The sequence below is a fragment of the Danaus plexippus genome, chromosome 4 (assembly GCF_018135715.1).
Source record: "Danaus plexippus chromosome 4, MEX_DaPlex, whole genome shotgun sequence".
NCBI lineage: Eukaryota > Metazoa > Arthropoda > Insecta > Lepidoptera > Nymphalidae > Danaus > Danaus plexippus.
Window position 1 is genome coordinate 7,792,846 of NC_083538.1, and position 23,149 is coordinate 7,815,994.

Genomic DNA, 23,149 nt, shown 5'->3' on the forward strand with positions numbered 1-23,149 from the left:
GCTCAGGCGCTATTGTATTTATTGGTAAGCTACTTAGCTACATTATAAACAGCAAAAATCAAAAACTTTTGATAAGGAGAATTTTATATTTAATTTGTAAGTGACTGAGCTGATACTAACTTAATCGCGATAATTACAAAAAAATTGCCGTGTCACAAAAATGACTACTAGCAGATCTACCAAGGAGATTTGTTCCGGAATCTAATTTCGTGAATATACATATATCCTGTAAACACAGCTTTATATGTCAATGGATTAAAAATTAATGTATAGCTATATTTGATAGTAAAATCAAACATTCGTCGTCTAAAACATCAACACATCCGCGTTGAAGACAAATTGAACTAAAAATTAAAAAATAAAATATAGTTTAAAAAAACTAAAAAACATGCTTTTCAAATTAACTCAACTAAAAAGTAAATAATAATTTTTAATATTAACAATAACAGTGGGCGGAAAATATTAGTATTGTTATGAGAAAAGCCTTGGGCGCTTTGTGCCATATCTTTCATATATTTTTTTTTTTAACTAATCGTATACCTTTATATTTGCTTGTTTGTTTATACCTTACATCTAAGAATTTTACTCTTTAATTACTTTATATAAGAAAATCCGGTTATCCTTATCAACATGGCCACCATAATAATTTCTTCCACATCCTATACGTAACACTGAGAGAGCTTGGACTATCGCGGTCTGCGAATGCATACCATCTAGATCCGCAAATATGATTCGTAGAGAAAAGGCTTGATATTTATAATGTAAAAGTTGCATTTAAATAATCGGAATAACTAAAGAAATTTTAGTTAAAAATCGTCAAGTCAATTATTGCGAGCTTGGAGAACCACAAAAACTGTTTTCAAAAATAGTATGAAAGTTATGGTACAAAGCGCCCCATGCTTTTCTCATAACAATACTAATATTTTCCGCCCACTGTTATTGTTAATGTTAAAAATTATCTTTTACTTTTTAGTTGGGTTAATTTGAAAAGTATCTTTATTAGTTTTTTTAAACTATATTTTTTGAAGAGAAACTTTTGTGACTTTCAACTAGGTGGCATTGGTTATTAGACGAACGCTTTTCATGCAAACGACAATAGATGGCGCTATTATAAAAGCTGTATATTTTTAGAACATTTCATTGTACGGTTTTTAAAGCCTATTTAATTTCGTTAAAAGTAGATTTTATAATAAATTTTGTAATAAAATTATTAACAACACAGATCCAAAATTCTCTTTAAGTTGCACATCTTATTATAAGTAATTGATTTAACAGTTTTGTTTTTTGTTAATCACTACTTTATATATATGTAGTAAACTCGAATTCCATAAAGACTCATTTGACCGCAGAAATTATATAATAATTGAGCAGTGTGGGGATAATCAAACGAAATCATGGTACAGCTTTGTAATTTCCAATACAGTCAATTGCTAAATGTAAAACAATTTTGATATTGCATAGCACTAAATGTCTCAACGTTCTACAAGCTGAAACTAATTCGTGAATATTTTTTTAACGGTACACAATATAAAAGCTATGAAATTAAATCGTATGTAAACATTTCCAGTATAATATATAACGTAGTTATGAAACTTGCAGCAATAAAAGTATTTATGAAACTGATTCTCTTTCGAGCTTCTTAATTTTGAGCGGCAATATGTTAACCATTTCCTGACACAGGCTGTGTTCCTCGTTCATCATCCTAGCAGCTTCCTGATCACGTTTACAGATATCAACAACAGCTTGATATGAATCATAGCTTTTCTTAACATGATTCAGTTGAACGTTTTTGTCCAAAGCGATCCTCTTCATACTATTCCTTCCTATGAAAGCGTACGCACTAATAACTGGTCGTATCATATCGAACTCCAACTTGGCCGGCATTTCTCCATTTTTGTCCTTGACTGAATTTAAAAAGTGATCGTAATTCTCGATACTTTTCTCGCATAACATATTAACCTTCTTCAACAAATGCGGTGTCGGTTTCTCCTTGGATTTGTTCAGCTTGTCCAGTTTTATGTTCAGAATCTCAGAGTATACTTCGCCTAATTCGTACCAAAGTTGTCTGCAGTACTGTAAATAGTATGTCGGATTTATTTCTTTGATTAAATCTTCTAGCATATCGATTCTTCTTTTGTGCATCTTAGCCCTTCTTTCATCGTCTTCTTCAAAGAAAGCAAGATAAGAGTATGACTGTGAACTGTCCTGAATGAGTTCTATATAGTCTGACGCTAATGAATCCAGTTTGTAATACTCTTTGGCTTTGTTCAACCAGGTTTGGCAACATAGGAAGACATCGCGTGCATCTTGATAAGTTAAGAGGAATTTATCAACAATTTTACTCTCATACTTTGTAACATCCAAATCTTGAAAGATGAGCTTCTTTATGTCGCCTCCACAAATGTTCTCATTGTCTTCCAACTCCAAGTTTGACATATCTGTAAAAATTCAAATCAGGTTTTAGTAGAAAAAAAAATTTATTAATGATTGTTGTTTAATTAATTATGGTTGTAGGGTGAGATCAGGGGTTCTCAACCTAATTTTGTCTACTGCCCACTTTGAGGATAAATTATTTTTTAGAGCCCCCATTTTTCACCTACTGAAAAACCACTATAATTTATGCTAACTTGATTACAAATCACCCCTCAGGCTTCTACACATTTCTTGGTATCTTACTGCCCTCCTTGGGGGTCTGCAGCACCCACAAGGAGGCTTCATCAACCACTTTGGGAAGAGCTGGGTTAGAACCAATCTTTATATTAAAGCTATACTGACAAATATGTTATATATTCAATATTTACTTTGGCAACAACTGTATAACTTAGAGCATGTGTAATTATTCTTTAGCTTTATAGTAATTGTTGTAATAAACACATTTTTAATCAAATATAACCTTGTACCTGTAATAGCATCAGCAAGTCTATCTGCATCATTCATGAGCCTCGCCTTTGAAGCAGTCATAAGCAGGAGACAGTATTTAGCCCAACATCTAGCCACATCAGCAGATCTATGTTTAAATGTTTCCTTTCTAGCCAAGTATGCATCATCATTGCTCTCAGATTCCAATAACTTGGCTTCATACTGGTCTAAAATTGTAGAAGCAGCAGCCAAATGATGTCTTGACTGGAAAAAGCCGTTCTGTTCAGCAAAATATTGGGATAACGCCGCAGAGTTTAATGACCACTCAATGGGCTCGTAATCAGAATATTGCAATTGGCGTCTCAAAGTCACATGACAGTAAATAGCAGACTTTAAGTTTTCCTTTAGCGAACCATAGATTTGTGCCATATAGTAGAGTGTCAAGGTATAAGCTTTTTCCAAGATCATGAAATCACCAGCGGCAATTTCACAGGTGTTGCTTATAATTGATTCAATTGGCAATGGCATTTGTAATGTACATTTAAAATCTTCATAAAGCGATTTTGCTTTGAGTAAAAACGTTTTAGCTTTACCTGGTTCATCTCTATTAGACCAAAGGATACCAAGATTGTTTTCAATGTTAATTAAGGTGATGACAATTTCTGGTTTACAGGAGTTAGGTGTGAGAAGATCCTCAGCTTCCCTTAGAATGGTCTCACTTGATGTAAGCTCCTCTGTTTCCATGTCAATAACACCCATGTTCAGTAAAACTGCCCCTAACATAGAATCTAGTTTTATTTTATCCAAACTTGTATTCGAATTTGAAATTCGGCTTAACGCCTCACGCATATTGTTTAGGATTTCTTTAGCTTTGTATTTTGATAAATAGGGCTCGTTCTCGGGGTCGTTCTTACTATCTTCGTCTAACAACTTTCGGACTTTAGCGTAATTTTCTTTAAAATCGTTTATAATTTCCTTGTCAGACATATCAGCAGTTAATATCATACCTTTTTTTTTATTATCAATATAATTTATTTATTGTATGTTTCACACGTTAATAAGCTTTTTCCTATAAAAGCCTTTAAGTAAATCAAGTTTATAAAAAGAAATAGTGCATATACATTTAATTTTAGATTTCAATAATTTCACATTGACATTTGCTGTCAATTCAATTCTGATCTTGAACTATGAAATATATATATTTTTTAAAACAACTTATTTTTAACTTTAAATTTGAAATACACTAATTGTTGCCTATTTATTATTATTGTAGTTAAATTACCAAATTATAATAAACCTCAAATAACATGATATTTAGAAAAAACTTTTCAAATAGGTGCGTTAGTTTTATTAAGATTCCAAAATGATCATTTTATTTTTTCCCTTTATTGTCTAATCATTCAGATATATTTCAACCAAAAGTTATATCAATATTATCCATGGCTAGTAAACTAAAAATGTGTAGATATAAATTAAAAAGATGAATTGGATAATTTTTGTTAACTCGTGAAATGTTTCAACACAAATAAATACCCATCACTAGTCTTTAACTTGAAAACGAGCCAATGGCCATCAAGTAAGCGCAAGCCAGTTACCATAAGAAGTCTCGCTATGGATTAGTCAGAGAATGTGTGATTAAAATTGAATATACAAAGGACAATGGATATTTGTAGATAACAAATGAAACGACACCTTAATTTGCACTGTTTATCTTTAATCTCTATTTTTACACCATAATTATCTACGTAATAAGACGTATAAAACGTTTCTCAATAAGTGCAAATATAAACAAACATTAGTTTGTACTTATGATTTTACCGCATTCCACATTAAAGAAATGCAAATGTATAAAACTAAAACATTTATAAAATCGTAGTACTTACATCTACAATTGTTGCTGTATTAACTCCCAATGCTCCCATAACCTTTAATTTATTTTGTCATAAAACAATATAAAATCTCATTTTATACTTATGTTTTACTACAAACAAGTTAAAAGGCGAAAACGTACAACTTAAAGAAAAAAAATATCGATCTATAACTGAAACAATCCAAGTTTCCCGTTTTAAATTTATACTTATCCATAATTTATTACAACACATTTCAGTTATTTATTAATTTTTCTTTAAGTACAATCAACAGCAACCATTACTTTTATTTCCAAGTATGGTATAACACCATGTTATGCTTGAAAGGTAATTGTTACTAGATGATTGTACATAGAAATTTACATATTTATAAAACTGATATCTTAATTTTAATAATTCATTAACACCAGCATGTCTCCGTTTTTATAAATACACCATGAATTTACAAACAAATATTGATACCAATACTAGTATATTAATTAATATAGAAAAAAACTGACATATTTTATTATTCAACGATATGGACAGCTAATATTGGACCAATATTTACAGCTATAGACAAGATGTACATTTTGTAATGAACGATGTTAAAACACTTAAAAATATGTCAAACGGTCAAATTATAAAATCATTAGCGTGGAAATTCTTCGATTCGGGGCTTAATAACAATTTATGTAATCAATAGAAAAATTTTTTTTTTAACATAATTAAATATCTTCAAATTTATTAACTTATATCTAGCAAGCAATATTATTAAATAACTTAAAAAAAACTTACTTATGGTCACAGAATAAAAAAGTAAAAATCAACTATATTTATGAAAAATACTGTGTTGTATTGATATAGGCACTGACAAACTTAGGATTAAAATTGAAAATTCTAAAACACTAATGCGATTAGTTTGCCGAATATGTATTAAATCTTAGTGATGCTATTTCTTCAGTCATATATTAAAAAAATAATAATAATAAAAATGTTTATTTACAAAGTATTGATAATGTTTAAGTAATATTTATTTGTAGATGATGCCGTTTAAAATTTAAATGAGTAAAGAAATAGCATGTTCCTGTATATTAGTCATAACAATTCATTCTATATGAATGGCAAAGCCTTGTATATATTAGGAAACAACGTCTGGTTCTTGATCCTCGATGGAGAGGGTTCTTGGTGGTGTAGTATGGGGATTTAATTGAGAGAAAACCTCTTTCTCTCCCAAAGCCAAGGGATCCGGCTGGGTGGCCGGTGAAGGTACATACACCATCATAGGGGACGGAGAGACAGGTCGGACGACATTAGCAGCCCCTGTAGCTTCCTGTTCCTCCAAAAATCTGTCCATATAATCAGTATGCCCAGGATGTAGTGTGTATTTTTTCTTTTCTAGTCTCGTCTTGTTAGCAAATATATCATGTCGTTCGGTTTTTTTCCAGATATAATAAAATTGTACTAGCTCCCCAACAGATCTCGTCCTGACTTTCTGTTGGCGTATTAAGTGAAAGTCCTTGCCGTGAACTTTGATACCATTTTCAAAGTTTCTGCATTCCTCTTCGGACCATACACTGGCGTGGGCAGGGGTTTGTGCCGATATTCTTCTCCTCCTGAGAGCTTCCTCAACATTATGACCACATTGTTGCAATAGGAACAATGCTTCTTCATCATCTCTCAGCTGCTTTCCTCTAGGCACAGCATCAATACCTGTGCCGGAATTCATAGCACATATTTTTCTCATATAATCTTCTATCACCTTTTCATCAAGGACACTTGGGTTCCACAACAATTTATCTTCATTCTCATATGGCAAAGCATCATCATAACTGCAGAGACCTTCTGGTATACCAGCTTGATAATCACTACCTACCATGATAGTTTTTTTCCAGTCATCCTCATCGGGACTATAGTCATAATCATCTTCTTCTTCAGAAGGAGGCCTTGAGCCAGAGCGGAGACACCGTGTGGCTTCAGGGCTTGTGGTCTCAGTGTATAACTGCTGTAGAGCAGACTCAGCTTTCTCATTTTCTTCCGGTACCACCTCTGGTGGTTGTTCAGGGCTTGCTTTATCCATACCTCTGTTATAACCATACAATGCAAGTAATTCCTCTAAAGGCATATCACCTTCACGTTGCAAGCTATTAAGTTCCGCTTTCGGATCTTGTTGCTCGCCTGCCGCCAAAGCTTCTTCTTCGTCTAATGTTCTCTCGTCGTCGAAATCATTTACCATCATATCAATAGTCGGCTCGAAGAGGGATTTGTCGTTTCCCACATCCATACTAGCATCGTGTTCGCTTACACTGGTTACCAGCGCACAGTCTGACATGACTATCACAACAACTTGAGAAGAATCTGCTTATATGACATGACCACAAAATGAAATTAATACATTCACCTAATAAAATTAATAAAATAAACATTAAAAATATACCACAATTATCACATATTTCACTTTTAAAAAAGAAAAATACGATAAACAAAACAAAAATATTTTGACACCATAGTACATGAACCATCAACTGCCAATTGTGGTCAAGTGACACATGTCAACAAAGCGTAATGAAACTTCAAAGTTTTTGTGTAGTTTATATAATCAACATAATATGTATTAAGCTACCCCAGAATGATTGTAAAAGAGGATTGAAATTGATGATCTAAAAAAATTTGTTTCATAATTCAGAAGGGCATAGAAAAAAATAGTTTTTAACTACCTACCTACCTACTATAGTTTTATTTTCTCCACAAAATTTTTATTTCTGTCGTATATAATTTTTATTTTAAGTTAAGCTAACTCTTTAAGGAGATTAACCTGGATAGAAGATAAAGTTAAAACAAAATCATTATTTTAACTTAAAATTGTTAGTCTATAACATCATATCGACAAATCTTAAATCACAAACTAACAAGTTCTGTCATTGTCAAGCATGTCCTCTTTTATTCTTTAAAATGTTTTAGTTTATAATAAATAAATAAGAATAATGTTTTGGAATAACTGTTTTACTACAAAATAAACTTTAGCTACTCAAGTGTTAGTAGCTTACCTACAATGCTGCGGATTGTATTTTTAGTATTTGCAGCTATCGTTAAAGTAGCCTTTAGTTTTTCCGATGTAGGAAAATGGGACTTGCCTTTGAACGGGGTAAGTATGAATATTTTTTTTTGTCATCCAAAATAATAGAACATTTAAAATACAAAATTATTCCATTTTGCTAATAGCTAGTAGCTACATATTAATTATTATTTCCGATAATTAATACTTTTACCATTTAGTACTAACATGTGACTCACAATATAGCGTTTTATTATCATGTAAATTATTTTATTTCAGGAAAGTTGCAATTTCACATTAGCTAAGTCACTATTTAAGGATTCTCAATTGATTATAGCATGTGAGTAATAATTATACATGTCCATGAAATGTAATGCTAAATTGTTATGAATATATTATTTATTTGATACTCAATGATGAGAGCAATTCACTGTATAATTCTATTATTAATAAAAACATTACATTTAAATATGTATATGTATATATATGTCTTAAATTTACTCTAACATTTTTCAGTACACTGTGATGTCGCTGTACCGACAAACATCACAGTTTCATACATATGGAGGCAAACTCCCTGCTCACCTGACTACTTCCACTATTTTGAAAAGGTCTGTTGTTATTCATGCAACACTAGCTAGGGCTTTTGTTAGTTTAAACTATCTACAACATAACTAGAATAGATTAGATTAAGTTGAACTGTTCCAACAAGGATATCTAAATGGAGTATCACTCTAAATAGTTGATACGTTGACTGATAACAGTTCCGATTCATTGAATACAGCAATATTCAGAAAATTTATATCATTAAATTGAGGAATATAGGAGTAAATTGCTGTACAAACTAAATGAGGACTGATAACTGAGGATTACAATATAACCTCGTTATCAAAAAAATACACTTCTTCTGCTGAACCCCTAAAAATGTGGTACATCGAATTAATAAAACTTTGTATGTCAAATAAAATGCTACTTCTCTGTGAGGTATTGATAGTACATATTTACACTATAACTCGAATTTCAGAACTTTGTACGTCGTTTTATATTAGTAGTCATACATTAATAAGTTCTTGTATGTACCTATATTTTATGTTTTAATAAAATGTATGTGTACCATATAACTTAAATCTATTTTTGATTTAAGATTTACTCTACATTACGAAAAATACACTCAGATAACATGCCTTTTTATGTTGAAATTCTATTTTAGTCGAAAACTCCTCAACTCAAAATTTTTAGCATTCCTCTTGACATCCGAGTTATCGGGATTCTACTGCATATCAACAACAGTAGTTGAAAATTAAATAGCAATAAATTCTTTCAGAGAATCGTCGAATGCACAAATGTGGTCGACAAACCACTAATTGATAGTAATTATAGTACACCTCAAGTATTAAATGTTGTCGAGACATTCCTCTGCAACGGCAAGAATGTTATATACATGTACAGCAACAAACCGATGGTTGGTGATAAGAAGGATGGACCTATTTTACAACAAGTGAGTTAACAAACTGAGATTTTGTATAGCTACGTCTTTTTATTCATGAATGTAGAGTAATGAAATGCGGTACCTACATCCAACGTTTGTTTAAAAAAAAATTGTAGTGTTGCCAGTATAATAATCATGATTTTATAAGTAAAAACACTGGAAACCTCATATGTAGTTTGATAGAAAACAAATATTAAAAACAAAAAAATAACATTGACTTAAACGGTTGTAATATTTTATTTTATTATACATGTATAATGTTTTTTATTTATTTGTAATTTTATTGCTTTATCACACTTCCAGCGAGCCCCACTTTTGACGGTTGACAGGGAGGGCATATACGCACTGTGGATGTCAGTGCGTAGTAATGTCAAATTCCAAGCTTCTGTACATGTAGAAATGTTATCGCCGTCCGGCTATATATCCGCAGCTTTATGGCCCTTATTACCGGTAAGATTTTGTTAATATGCAGGACCATTCAAAAAAAAGAAAATTAATTATAAATATATTTTACTTATCTAAATTATTGAAATTTTTTTCTATCACTCTTACTAACATTTAAACCTTATTTCTTATTTAAATCATTCAGATTATGTTCACTATGGTTTTAAATTTCATATCAAATAAAAGATGTCCACGATACAGGCCTAGCCCAGTGTGGACGTCAACGTTTAATGTAAATTAAATAAATAGACAGGAATAATGTATAATTTATGCTATAATAGGTATATGCAATCTGTGTAAGTGTCATCTGCCAACATGTTTGATAGTTCTAACTTTGAAATACTTGACTGGTGTATGGGTATGTTAATTTTCAGTTCTTTGGTGCTATGTGCGGTGTGTACACTGTCATGTGTGCTGGTTGGCTTTTGGTTTGCGCGTTACAATGGAGAGATCTTTTAAGGATTCAGTACTGGATAGGTGGAGTCGCACTCCTTGGCATGATTGAGAGCTCTACTTACTATGGAGTGTATTCGTCTATTAATAGGACCGGGTATGTATACTGATATACGTATATATATTTTAGACAAGACGAGAATGCCGTATATATGATCCATGCAATGAGTTCAGTAATGCATGGGATACTGTCATCCCGAAAGACCATGCCAGTCTTCAACAAGTGTTACGAGCTCACCAACGAACTCACTAAGAATAGGTTCGTTGTAAATTTGTAGGCGGTAGAAGAGGGAAAGAGAAGTATAACAGCTAAACCTTTCTATAACCTACTAGAAGACTTGGGTCTGTCCAGAACTAACATCAATTCATTCTTGGAACCTACTTCGCAATCAGGCCTTGTTTCAAATTTGGTTATGTATAGAGATGAGCTTGGACGATGGAGGTGAGCGTTTAACGCGCGATAGATAGGGGGCCTTAACCTACACCTGGGTCGCAAGTCCCAGGCACTGTTGAAGCTCCTCTCCCTGCAACGCGATGGACCCGGCACCCGCACAGTGCATCTTTTGAGTGCTAAGAAATTTCGTCTCTATCTGTATAACACTGGTTTTATTGTTTGACGTGCTACTACCCTTACATAAACTAAGAATTGCCAGTTTTTTCTTTTATACCTTCATTGATATCGTATGCGGAGATTTTTGCTTGAAAAACTGTAAACTGTCTGTATTTAGCTGGATGATACGATCTTTTAGTAAGCTTGTACTTGGATAACTCTTTGGTGAATTTTGACTTTAAATTTAACACTTTTCCGTGGATTTGAATTTTATTTTTGAAATGTAAATTTTGGTTGACATATTATTTGTTTAAGTAACCCTTTTATCAGACAGGAAAATAACTAAACTTAACCTCTGTCTTCACCTTATACGTAATAAATAGTTTTGGTCCCCACTCCATCGGCCCGTGACGATTTGTCGACAATGGAGCTCAGACTTAAATATATAAAGTAAAACAAGAGATCAGTACAACGTTAGTTCATGATAATTACAACTGTTTTGCCCTAATCCTGCGGATATGTACGGATTGTCGGGATAAATTACGGCCTATGTCATATTCTGATGTCCTGCCTACAATACTGTAAAGATTATCAAAGATCCGTCCAGCAGTTTCTGCGAGCTAGAGCAACACACGGCACGCCGTCACAAAAGCATTAATAGTTTCTCTTCCATCAGATTGTTCAATGCGGAGGCGTTCATGTTTGCTGAGTGGATGTCAGTGGCCAAGCGGGCGCTCGCGCGGATGCTTGTTATTATCGTGTCACTCGGATTTGGTATCGTTAAGTACGTTCTCAAATAATATGTGATGGAAGGTATTAAATAAATTGACATACAATCGTTTATTGAATGAAGTTTTGTATAATGTAACAAAATTTGGAAATTTTGCTGAAAATATTTGATAGGATTATTTCACCTATAGCTTAGCCTTATAGCTATATAATGGACGAGTGTTATAAGGCAGTATATTATATATAAAGTGTATACTGTATCTTAAACTATTGTAGAATCTGAACTAAGTCAATAAAGGTAGATATATGTACATAAAGCTGTGTGCACACAGGCCTCGCCTAGGGCCAGCGTTGCAGCGCGTGCTGGGAACGGGTCTAGTGTGGTTCGTGCTGGCGGCGGTGGAGTCGTGGCTTCGTCTCCACCACAAGGCCGAGGATTCAAATCGGGATCTGTTGTTGTCCGAGGCGCCGTTGTCTCTCATGGACAGCGCCATCTGCTGGTGGGTGTTCGTGTCACTAGCTCACACTATGAGGACATTACAATTGAGACGGTATGTTATATATAATTCTTAATCTAAAATATATTATTATTTCATTATTTGTCTGTTAAACGTCTCCGGTACATTCATATTCTGTTTCTATGATAGATTTTTAAGTTTACATAAATTATATATATAAATAAATATATATTAGTTGCTACAATTTTTTTGTATACATAATACACATGTATGAAACATATAAGCATTACCATACGTTTATATAAAAATTGTTTTGTTTCAGAAATGCCATAAAGTTGACCCTATACCGTCACTTCACCAACACATTGATATTTGCCGTCATAGCCTCGGTTATATTCATGTTGTACTCGTTGAAGTCCTACAGGATCATGCTTTGTATTGAGGTATGAGAACTTCATCTAGATTCTAGAAGTTAGCAGAATAATATTTTTTTTTAAAGTGTCGTAAAATATAAGAAATACTTAGTTCATAAAGGATAGAATTATAAACATTAATTAAAAACTGGGTACTTTATTTGATACAAAAAAAAATATATGAAGCTATCTGAAAGTTTACAATGATGTTATCACTATTACAAAGGAATTGTATTAATGCTGTCGATATTTCATGATACAGGAGTGGAAGGAAGTGTGGATGGATGATGCGTACTGGCACATGTTGTTTGCTGGCGTTTTGTTGGTGATCATGGTGTTGTGGCGACCGACAAACAATAACCAGCGGTACGCCTTCACGCCTCTGCTGGACAACGCTGATGATGATGAAGGTATTGTGACTGAATGTTGGTGTACCCTCGCCTTGTAATTTTTTTTTTATGGCCAGTGTCTTTATTGACCGCCTCGCCTTAAAAGAGGTTTTTATCATAATATCTATAAAACTACATATTTATAAGAGTAAAGATTTGTATCAATTGCTATGAAGCTAGCTAAATATATAACAATACTCTAAACAACTTTTTATTCAATGATAATAACTTTTGAAGGAAACTGTGTAACAAGAAAATATTATTTCAGATGAGGAAGAGCAGTTCGTGAATGACGCGTATGGGGTCAAGATGCGCTCGACGAACATAAGCGAGAGTGACTCTCAAAGGGAACCAGAACCGAAGACGACCTCCTTAGATTCAGACCTCAAGTGGGTGGAAGAAAACATTCCCACCAGCTCCCTCCCCTTGTTGGATTCCGATGAAGAGATCATAAACACTAAGTTCGAAGTGTCTAAGATGCAATAAATGTTACCTTGAATATCGTTTTATTTAATAAATATTTGGTACGCTTATTTGGATTTATTTGTATTATTATTCTCTCTCTCTCTTTTAGTTAGTGGCGTTTCCTAATAGATGTCGCTATTGTCGTGTGTCAATATTATGTAGAGGGATTTGAACTAGGTCGTTACATTATTTCGTAGCCAAAGGTATCGTGTTGCTTTGAAGTCTAAATGTCGATATAAACTGACATTTATTATATGTCACATTATACTACACATTAATCGATGTAATTATCATCAGTTTTACGGAATTCGTTACGAAAAATTGGTGTAACAAAACAACTTAGTGCGAATTACAACTCCATTTCTAAGCTAATTCTTAATTAAGAAAATATTGAAGATTTGTATACAAGAAAAACTAATAAGAAATTTTAATTGACATTTTATTTCTGCTGCTATATTCGGAAGTTTTACGTCTATGAATATTGATTAAATTTTTTTTATCGAAAACCTATATCAATGGCCTGGATATTATTCCTAGCATCTGATTGTACTATTCGTATATTTAAGTCTGTATTTCTTCCTTTTAGATATATTTTGGTTAGATTTGAATGTCATGGTTTACATTCACTTATTAATTTACTACTAAAAGTATTAACTATAATTAATATAATAATTAAAAAAGATAAATAGATATTATAACTTCTTTAACAATCCAAACCACAAAATTTATAGCGTTTCAATATTTTGTATATCATCTGTAGGTACAGATGCAACACAAAGTTACTGTCAATTACAGATAATAAAACGCAATTTTATTCCATTTTTTTTTTATTGCAAGCTTTAATAATAAAGAATCTTTGGTTTTTAACGCTAGATTAATTACTAAAAATAATACGATTTCATTAAGAAATTGCTCGGTTATAAATGTATGTTATCATAATTTAAAAATATTCAATGTATGTGATATTCTATGCAATATAAAAAGATAATAAAGCAGTGGAAGTATTAGTAAAGATATACATATTACCACTAATTGAAAAATATATTTATACACTTATATATAACTAAGTTAATTGTTTTCATAATAAAAATCATAGTCTTCTGGCTCTGGGGGTATTTGAGGTGGATCCTGGGGTATGTCTATACCCTCTGCATCCAACAATCTGACCTTGATGTCCATAGAGAGAAGCGTCTCCAAATCATTTTCAAAGGATTTGCTAGTCATTTTCTCTTTGAGTAAAGCATTGATACCATCCGTCCAGTAATCAAATATCTGCTCATCCGGTGCGACGAAATCTAGAGATGGTACTTCCGCAGCTTTCAGTATTAACGAGAAAGCCAAATTTGGACTGCTTATCTTACCTTTTAAATCTTTCATATGAGGACATTCTTTGCCGACAACCACACATTTTATATCAGCCACGGCTAACTTCGTGCCAAGTTCCTCTAAACTCGGTGTGCTTTTCTCGTCACACTCGCCGTAATGTAATATTTTATGATTAGGCGATAAACGGACGAACCAAAACTTGTCCTTCCTATTTATCTTCATGTACTTCTTAAATCTCGTTCCACCAACCAGAACTCCTAATCTCTGCTGTTGAATGAGATCTATAATTTCGGGGGTGATTTTTTCTTTTAATTCAACGATCGGCCTAGCGTGTGACTCCCATACTTCTCTGTTTGTGCGTTCCTGTTGCCACAAGTGAGTTATCTCACTGTATGTCAATTCTTTAATTTTTTGACGAAATTTATCAAAACCCTTCGGAGACGCCGTTAATGCTCTGCTTATCTGCTCTCTTACTACACTTAAAACTTTAACAAAATCCTCTGTCGTAGCTCTCATTTCCTTCCATGTTTTATTTAGCAGTACAATGCAAATACAGAAGAGTTCTTCGAATGGATGATCATGGGTGAAAAAGAGGGAATGATATGTCTGTCCTTGTTCACTTGGCGGCTCACCAATTTGCAAAATGTCACAGAGAAGCTTCACAAGTTCAACACTAGTCTTACCAAAGGGACATTCCTGTTCATCAGCCCTGCAACTATTTCGCAGAACTATTTTGGTATAATCCTCTCTGTAATTCCGAGCAAAGTACAGCATACAGTCCAATGCTAATATTCCGGGTGGGGTCTCATTAAAATCTTTTATTGGATCTATTTCACATTTGAACCCAAGTTTCTTAAAATCTTTAGATAAGCTTCCTGTTTGCCGTCTAGTTGTTACTTCAGCACTGATGTTGTTTTCATTATCGAAGGCATATTTTCTGAGTTCCTTTATCTTTTCCTGTGATTCTTGTTCTTGGGAGTCTGCTCTTGTTTGCATTTTAGGTTCAAGTAGTCCCAGCATCAGTGTTTGCAACACATACAGTTGATGAGCAAGTTCAGTGCCGAGAGCTTCTTTGGAAACATTTTTGGTAATCAGATTCTCATAAATCTTATTCCTGACTTGTTTAGAACTTAGGGTAGCAGCTATCGTCTTCCTTTTAGTCAAATCTGCCTTTGAGAAAATTGCGTTAATCAAAGCAATTGCATTTTGCTGTATTATCCTGTCCTGATTTTCCAAATGTGATATCAAACTAGGTATTGTTATTTCTTTTTCAACATGCGAATTCTTCCCTGAGCTATTAAGGACAATATTTTCGAGTATTGACAAACATGACTGAATTATTTTTGGGTCCTGTGTAGTGGATTGGTTGCTCACGAAACTGACAACTTTATTAATAAACTGATTCTCCAGTATATCCCAGGATATTATACCATGGTCCATCAATTCCACAAATGTAACTAGTGCATATTTCAAACAGTTGCCCTTAAATTTACCCGTTTCAATGTGATTTACGATAAGCGTTAAACCATTCTTGTTGATAAACTCTAGTGCAAACGTAAGATCACTACTAACAGTTGATAATTTTGTGAGGGCAGTAATTTGGTCTGATTCCGTCCCTGTATTGATCTTAGCCAAAATATCTTGAACTGTCTTCGCTGGAGATTGCTCGAGTCGCAAAACAGAACCATTTTTAATTTCGTTACGATTTTTCTCTGTAATATAATTTTGGTTATTACTCTCGGAAAACTGTAGGGCGTAGTTTGTATGATCAGGAAGACCCCAAGCCTTGCACAATAATTGGATAATTCCGGACAATGGGTGACTCTGATTGAATTCTATGAGTTGTGGGACCTTGTCTGGTGCATTTAGCATCTCCACAGCAATTTTCAAAATAGTTGAATCTTTCGTCACCGCTGGCATTTTTATTGGCTTTACAGACATTTATTAACTATCAACAGACCATTTGACACTAACTTCCTTGACACGAACGCGCCCACAGAATACTTATTTTGGCCACAAAGCCGGAAAACTTATTAGCATCCAAGAACAACAGTGAACATAATTTTGAGTCCTGACACTTGACAGTACATAAACATATAAGTACAGATTATAGCCTCAAATCTCAATGACAGATTTTTGCAGACTATAAAGAAATAAATTTACTTAAGGTTTAGCCGAATAAATTCAATACATATCGGAGATACATTCCAAAACATATCTGTATTGTCGCTTTCATTACAAGTGCCTTATTTTCTTGCAATCATTTTGTTTTCGTTTCGTACTCACTTTTTTTAAAGCGAACTGGTTGAGAATTACAATGTACAAAATGTTAAGTTCCTTTCATTATGACACTAGTAAATCAGGAATTGTTAGGAACTAAATAAAACTAGTATTATTCGGATTTACTACGCGGATTTTATTATTTAAAAACTACATAATCCCGACGTTTCGACGTGACGTGAATTCACACCTCGTCTGCCCGTGATCACGGTTGCTGCAAAGTAACCGAAACGTCGGGATTATGTCGTTTTTAAATAATAAAATCCGCGTAGTAAATCCGAATAATACTAGTTTTATTTAAATGAATACTCGCGAAAATCTTAGATCTCATTATGTTAGGAACTAACTATGAAGTAGAATGTTAATTATATAGACCAGGTTGAAATATGAATAAAAAATAATATTTAAAATATATCCCTCTTAGCATAGTGCATTAAAATAAATATTTTCCTACGAGACACTGACCACGCAAATCGTCGAGAAGCCCTAACAAGATGTAAAAAAAAAAGCTGAAAATATATTACCTCAAAAGCAGTTTTTAACGGTTATAAAAGCATAATAATTCGTAATGGTTTCTAGATAGATTTGAAATTAATAAGATTTTGAAGTGAATAATTTTATTATCATAATCATAACCTTTCAAAACAATATATTTCTGACCTGACTATAGCCTCAATATCTAGACAAACGGTAGCAGCTGTGTGTTGTTTGAGCTTTTAATAAATGTTTAATTATAATCACTGTGAGATGGTGATATTAATAAACTGATGAACTTATACTGAAGCTAAGATCTAGTTTAGAATATGATTCCTAATAATATTCCAAAAGATATATATTATACATAATACCAGAAAACAAGGTTGTGGTATACGCACACACATTCTTAGGCTTTTAACAATTAGCATTAAGCACGTCAGTCATTGGGGGTCCATCTCATTAATCACTTGACATGATTAAAATATTTAAAAATATCCCGCCCTTCTTGTTACAGATTGTCAGATTTTTCAAAACCTCACACATTTCTAAATCTTACTACATTATTTGCGATGTCACTTCAAGGAGGTTTCGCAGAAGGGTAGAACAGCGATCGAACGAAATCGAGACTATTTTAATTTTTGTTATTTTTAAATAACCAATTTTAATTATTTAAATATATAAAAATTCATGTTATTTTCAATTGTTTATAATAAAACGGAATAATATTAACTTTTTATAAATTAAATAAGCTGCTCTCGATGTCAGGACCTTTAAAATATATATAACCAATTTTATTTCAGCCTTCAACTTGGATATGAATTTCATTTCATAATTAATATGTAAGGCAACACGATGCTGGGACGTTATTTGATATTATATAAATGCATTTCTATCATTTAATTGCTTCATTTATGCCATGTTAGTAGCGGTTGGCAACTGAAACGGCAATTTGAATATTTCAAACGTTCTATTAAATATCTAACTGTTAATAAAAAGAGTTTTAGTTATTCAAAATGATTTAAAGTCATTATAGGTTGTTCAGAAGTTTCTTTCAATTTTAATAATAATAAGAGAAATTTTATACCGATATATTATTTTAGCTTTGGATCATGCTTAAGAAATTATTTGTGTTTACGGTTGCCTGTTTCAGTTTAGTTTTAAGTTTTCGATGTGATCGTAGACCTTACGGTACCACCTCCCCGGCTTCTGCTTCAGATGGCCGGTTCCAATTGGTGGTCGAAGAAGCTGAAGACAACTATATCCCAGATCAACTTTACGTAGGTAAGCGTCCTTAACCAGAATAGCCTTCTCAATTTTTAAGAGGTAGATGTACAACCTACTCTAAGACTTGGTCCTGTCAAGAACTAACATCAGTTCATTCTCGGAACGTGCATTGAAGGCAGCCCTAGTAGGTTCGTTTCAAATTTGGTTAGGTAGAGAGAAGCGCTTGGACAGTGGAGATGAGCGTTAGAAGCGCATTAGATAGGGGCTCCTTAAATTTACACCTGGGTCACAAGTCCTAGGCACTGTTAAAGCTCCTCTCCTTGCAACGCGACGGACCAGGCACCTGCATGGTGAATCCATGGAATGCTGAGAGGTTTCTTCTCTGGTTCTCTTTTTACCAAAATGATTAGTAAGTCGGAAATTAAATTTCAGTAAAAATAACGGAGACAGATGGTGAATCTAGGTTCTCTGGTTTTATGGTGTCAGCTGAAGGCGATATTAAGCCTGATCCAAGGAATCCCAGACGGTACATATCTTTGTCCCCTGGTGAATTAAGACCTCAGAACTCTATGACTGCAAAATATAGCGAACGATGTCCATATTCTGTGGAACATGCCATGGCTTCTACAAAATCCTTTGTGAAAGTAAGTGACGTTACAAAAAAATATTTGCAATGTTTTGACCTATTTTAAAAGATAGACTGCATCAAAATAATGCAAGTTCTGCAAAAGAAAAACGATTTTAATAACTAGTTCTGTTTCTTTTATTTGTGGTTGTTTTCTTTTTTAGGTGTATTGGCAGGCACCGCCCCCGAACAGTGGATGTGTAACGTTACACGCCATGGTATCAGAAACTCAGGATATCTGGTTCGACAGTGGAGCACCCTTGTCTCAGAGACTTTGTGAGGACATGCGCCAGTCGGATGACGTTACTCCACAGTTAAATTACAATTGTAACATCTGCGATGAGGCTAAGTATGAGGTTGGTCTGTTGTTTTGATAAGATGACTTAGTAGGGATGAGCGATTAAGGAAGATAATATCCCATCTTAAAAAAATCTCTTTTAAAGATTTCCTCGTCAGAACGATGTTATGCCAATTAGGGAAATTTATTTTTCTTTAGTTTTCATTACTATGACATTGATAGGATTAAAAACACGGGCCTGATTTATACGACTTTCGCAAAAAAATCCCATTCCATCTTTATTATAGGACCGTAAATAATAACAAAGTTAATCAATAATTTTTGTTATGTTAACGCAACGCTTAGCTCATTTAAATATTGTTTATGTCAATTAAAGGTATGTTTCACGGGTATTTGGTCTCGTAATACCCATCCTCTTCTCTACCCTGAGAACGATTGGCTGCCATTCTACAGCGATCTGATTGGTGCAAGTCACTCCTCTGAATACATCCTCTGGGCGCCAGGGTCCTTTGCCTCTAGTGGGTTTAGGGAACTCGCGGAACACGCGGATGGAAGTAAAATGGAGGCAGAGATTAGAGAAAAGGTGAGTTAAATATGATTTACATAAAAAACATGAATCGGAACTAAAAAAAACGTGTCCGTATATATTTTTTTGCTATGATAGAAAATGAAACACTGCATGTGTTTTAATGATTGTTGAAATTTATTCATAGAGCCTAAAATTTGGTAAAAAATTCAATCAATTTCATGTATCCAGATTGGCGATGGAGTGCGAACTTTGATTAAAGGCAAGGGTCACGGGTACCGTAAAATGGGCAATCCCACATATGCTTTCTTCAGAACAGATAGGGTGAACCACCTCTTCACGGTCGCTGTTGGTTTCCAACCTTCCCCTGATTGGTTCCTAGGTGTCACCAGATTCGAGTTGTGTCAACAAAATAATACATGGATGACGGAGCGGACACTTAATTTATATCCTTGGGACGCTGGCACTGATAGCGGTGTGTCCTACGAGGTAAAAAATCAAAATTAACACTATTTTAGGTCATTAGCCCGACGATATTATCACAAAATATATTTGTCATCAGGTGATATTCACACATTTAAAGCCTTTTAGATTATTACATTTAGGTTTTTTTTATTTATTTTTTTCCCAGTCACCCAACTTAGAAACATTTCCACAAGACACGATATCACGAGTACAAATGAGCACCTACGATAAAAAATCGCCATTTTACGAAATGGATATCAAGGACCTGAATCCATTTGGAAAACTTCACATTAGGCTAATACGAACATATCACAGACGATGCAAAGATGATGATGACACAAGTGAGTCAGTTAATTACATCAATAATAATTATTATCCATACTTTCTATATTATTCATAATGGCAATCCAAAATCGAATGTTGCTCAATCGCTTGGTTAGTTTAAAAGCCGTTGTGTTTAAATAACCTGGCAATGACAGAGTGATATAAATCGTAGAACCCGAAGAAACTACGACAACAGAAGAGCCAACGACAACTGAGGAAAATCCTCTAGAGCCATACGAGCCATCCAGGTACCGATCCAATGATACTACACGGTGAGATTCCTCAATACAAGTCACTACCATCACATATCATCGCACTTATTTCAATGTCGATAGATAATACAAAGATACTTAAATAACACTAATAATTTCGGATGAATGAAGTGTTTTTTTTTTTTATAAAAAAGTCATGTAATCTTCCTGTAATCACGATTGCTGTAAAGTAACCGAACCGTCGGGAGCATGTAGTTTAAAAATAATAAAAAAAAAGCTGTTAATTCGAAACTATTAGTTTTATTTGAATGAATACTCGCGAAAGTCTGAGACGATACAATGATGTAACTCATTTTCTCATTTGTCTGTTTTCAAAGTTTAGTTATTTACAACGTGATGAGATCTCGTCTGCCCGTGATCACGGTTGCTGAAAAGTAACCTACACGTCGGGATCATGTAGATTTAAAATAATAAAAATCCGCGTAGTAAATCCGAAATATATGAGTTTAATTTAAATATTTACAACGTTGCCTATAAGTTCATTTCTTAAAAAAACCTGAATCGAATAAAGATATCTATAGATTAGTTTTAGGTTCATGTCGAAAAGCTGCTATGATTTTTGAACTAACTAATGAAAAGATAAAACAACGATATCATTTAATACGTTTTATTTTGATAATAAGAAACTTCACTTTTAACCTTAAAATTATTGGGTAATTTCAAATATCAGATTCCAGGGCCGCCTGTTATGAAATCTTCGTTTTTTTCTATCAGGGCTGTTACTCATATGTATATGTACATAAACACCAAACGCTGATGCTGTATGATTACAGCATTTTTGGTAATTTCAGCGAAGTCCCATTAGTAACAGATCCGGAGGCCGACCAGGACTGTCCGATCTCTCAGTGGCAGGAGTGGAGTCCTTGTGATGGCTCCTGTGACGGTGGTCGTCTGACCGGTTACCGCTGGAGGGAGAGGTATCACCTCGTAGACGGCGTGGCTGTAGAGAAATATGACCCTAACGTACGTTGGCGACCTTATTAAGATTTTAAATTTTCCTGTTGTATTTAATTTAATGTTCAAATAGCTAACACAAATCTTTTTTTAAGTGATACATGAAAATATTACTTTCGATAACTTTTTTCTAAATATTTTTATAGACATAACCATTTTAAATATCTGGGCCAGTGTTTTATATCCTTAATTCTCTTCTATTCGATTGCGTTTCAAAACGTGTAATTATTTTTTCTTAAATGGTTACTTAAGTGACATTTAGAGTTTTAAGTTCAGTACGCATGTTCACCATAGATAATAAAACTTGTATTACCATATGTATAAATTAAACTAACTTAATAGATAGATCCAACGACGTTGAAGGAAGTGCCACAGTATTGTAAGGAACATTACGATGATTTCGAAAGAAATGAGTGTGAAGAGGAGTGTTCTGATAGCAACGACGGAATTGATGATTTTAAAAGGTAAATAAAGAAAAAAAAATAACTCCAAGATGGCTATGATTTATTGAATAGACTTAATTGATTTTATTTTCCAGGAAGTAAAACATTTGCAAGTATGAGACTCTGGACATAGTTACGTGAAGTCGAGACTCGAGAATGATAATATATGTAATCTACCATAACGAATGAATTCCCTACTCATTAATATTAAAGGCTATATTATATATGATATATGTGTAAACCATTTTTTAAATAAAACTCATCCAACAATATTATTTTATATTTAATTATTCAATCCTGTCATGCGGTCTGGCTAATGGATAGTTGAAGATAGTATATGGATTGATGAAATAAAAGTATTAGTTAGTCGTTTCTTTAAAATATCCTTAATTTTATTTCTAGTCTAATAACGACTACAGTCTACAGCGCTTAGACATGATTGTAATTACGATAAATTAAGTGGCCGTTAAAACTTACACGTATTGATATCTTAGTTTTTTTTAGGTATATGCTATCATTGTATGGTAGTGATATTTAATTATCACAATCGTATGGAGGTAGAACTTTTTTGAAATTATATAAAATATCACAAAGCGAGCGGGAAATTTTTAAGATTGTGGTTCATTGTGATTTGATAAATTTCTGCTTTAAATCAAATTTATCGGCACTTACAATATATTTCTAACAATGTTTCTTTACAATAAAGATATATTTACACAGAGAGAAAATTATGGCCCTAATCCACTTGAGGTACTGTTATAATTGGGAGTCATTTAACAGTTCG

At 33.4% G+C, this 23,149-nt stretch overlaps 5 protein-coding genes across 6 annotated transcripts; 2 read left to right on the forward strand and 3 right to left on the reverse strand.

Annotated features, from left to right (window-relative positions):
* Window positions 1-1,392: 1,392 nt before the first annotated feature.
* On the reverse strand, window positions 1,393-4,006 carry LOC116768546 (KIF-binding protein-like). The gene is made up of 2 exons (XM_032659287.2): window positions 2,901-4,006; window positions 1,393-2,438 (listed from the first exon to the last, which is right to left on the reverse strand). The coding sequence occupies exons 1-2, from the start codon at window positions 3,862-3,864 to the stop codon at window positions 1,612-1,614; spliced, it is 1,791 nt and encodes a 596-aa protein (XP_032515178.2). The 5' UTR covers window positions 3,865-4,006; the 3' UTR covers window positions 1,393-1,611.
* Window positions 4,007-4,552: 546 nt separating this feature from the next.
* Window positions 4,553-7,235, reverse strand: LOC116768646 (mesoderm induction early response protein 1). The gene has a single exon (XM_032659419.2). It carries the CDS (start codon window positions 7,036-7,038, stop codon window positions 5,848-5,850), a length of 1,191 nt encoding a protein of 396 aa, XP_032515310.1. The 5' UTR covers window positions 7,039-7,235; the 3' UTR covers window positions 4,553-5,847.
* Window positions 7,236-7,606: 371 nt separating this feature from the next.
* On the forward strand, window positions 7,607-13,225 carry LOC116768459 (transmembrane protein 87A). The gene is made up of 11 exons (XM_061526201.1): window positions 7,607-7,851; window positions 8,041-8,101; window positions 8,278-8,372; window positions 9,086-9,259; window positions 9,554-9,700; window positions 10,069-10,244; window positions 11,374-11,481; window positions 11,759-11,977; window positions 12,207-12,327; window positions 12,560-12,707; window positions 12,955-13,225. Exons 1-11 carry the CDS (start codon window positions 7,759-7,761, stop codon window positions 13,170-13,172), a joined length of 1,560 nt encoding a protein of 519 aa, XP_061382185.1. The 5' UTR covers window positions 7,607-7,758; the 3' UTR covers window positions 13,173-13,225.
* Window positions 13,226-13,960: 735 nt separating this feature from the next.
* On the reverse strand, window positions 13,961-16,554 carry LOC116768443 (engulfment and cell motility protein 1). Its single transcript, XM_032659171.2, has one exon. It carries the CDS (start codon window positions 16,416-16,418, stop codon window positions 14,220-14,222), a length of 2,199 nt encoding a protein of 732 aa, XP_032515062.1. The 5' UTR covers window positions 16,419-16,554; the 3' UTR covers window positions 13,961-14,219.
* A 1,594-nt stretch (window positions 16,555-18,148) lies between these two features.
* On the forward strand, window positions 18,149-22,638 carry LOC116768444 (spondin-2-like). 2 transcript variants are annotated; one of them, XM_032659172.2, is made up of 10 exons: window positions 18,149-18,515; window positions 18,891-19,102; window positions 19,248-19,439; window positions 19,758-19,964; window positions 20,139-20,396; window positions 20,539-20,713; window positions 20,869-20,968; window positions 21,760-21,931; window positions 22,265-22,386; window positions 22,461-22,638. In XM_032659172.2, the coding sequence occupies exons 1-10, from the start codon at window positions 18,344-18,346 to the stop codon at window positions 22,465-22,467; spliced, it is 1,617 nt and encodes a 538-aa protein (XP_032515063.2). In that variant the 5' UTR covers window positions 18,149-18,343; the 3' UTR covers window positions 22,468-22,638. The 2 variants fall into 2 exon arrangements, with proteins under 2 accessions (XP_032515063.2, XP_032515065.2); XM_032659174.2 differs by having other exon boundaries at window positions 20,869-20,944.
* Window positions 22,639-23,149: the final 511 nt, after the last annotated feature.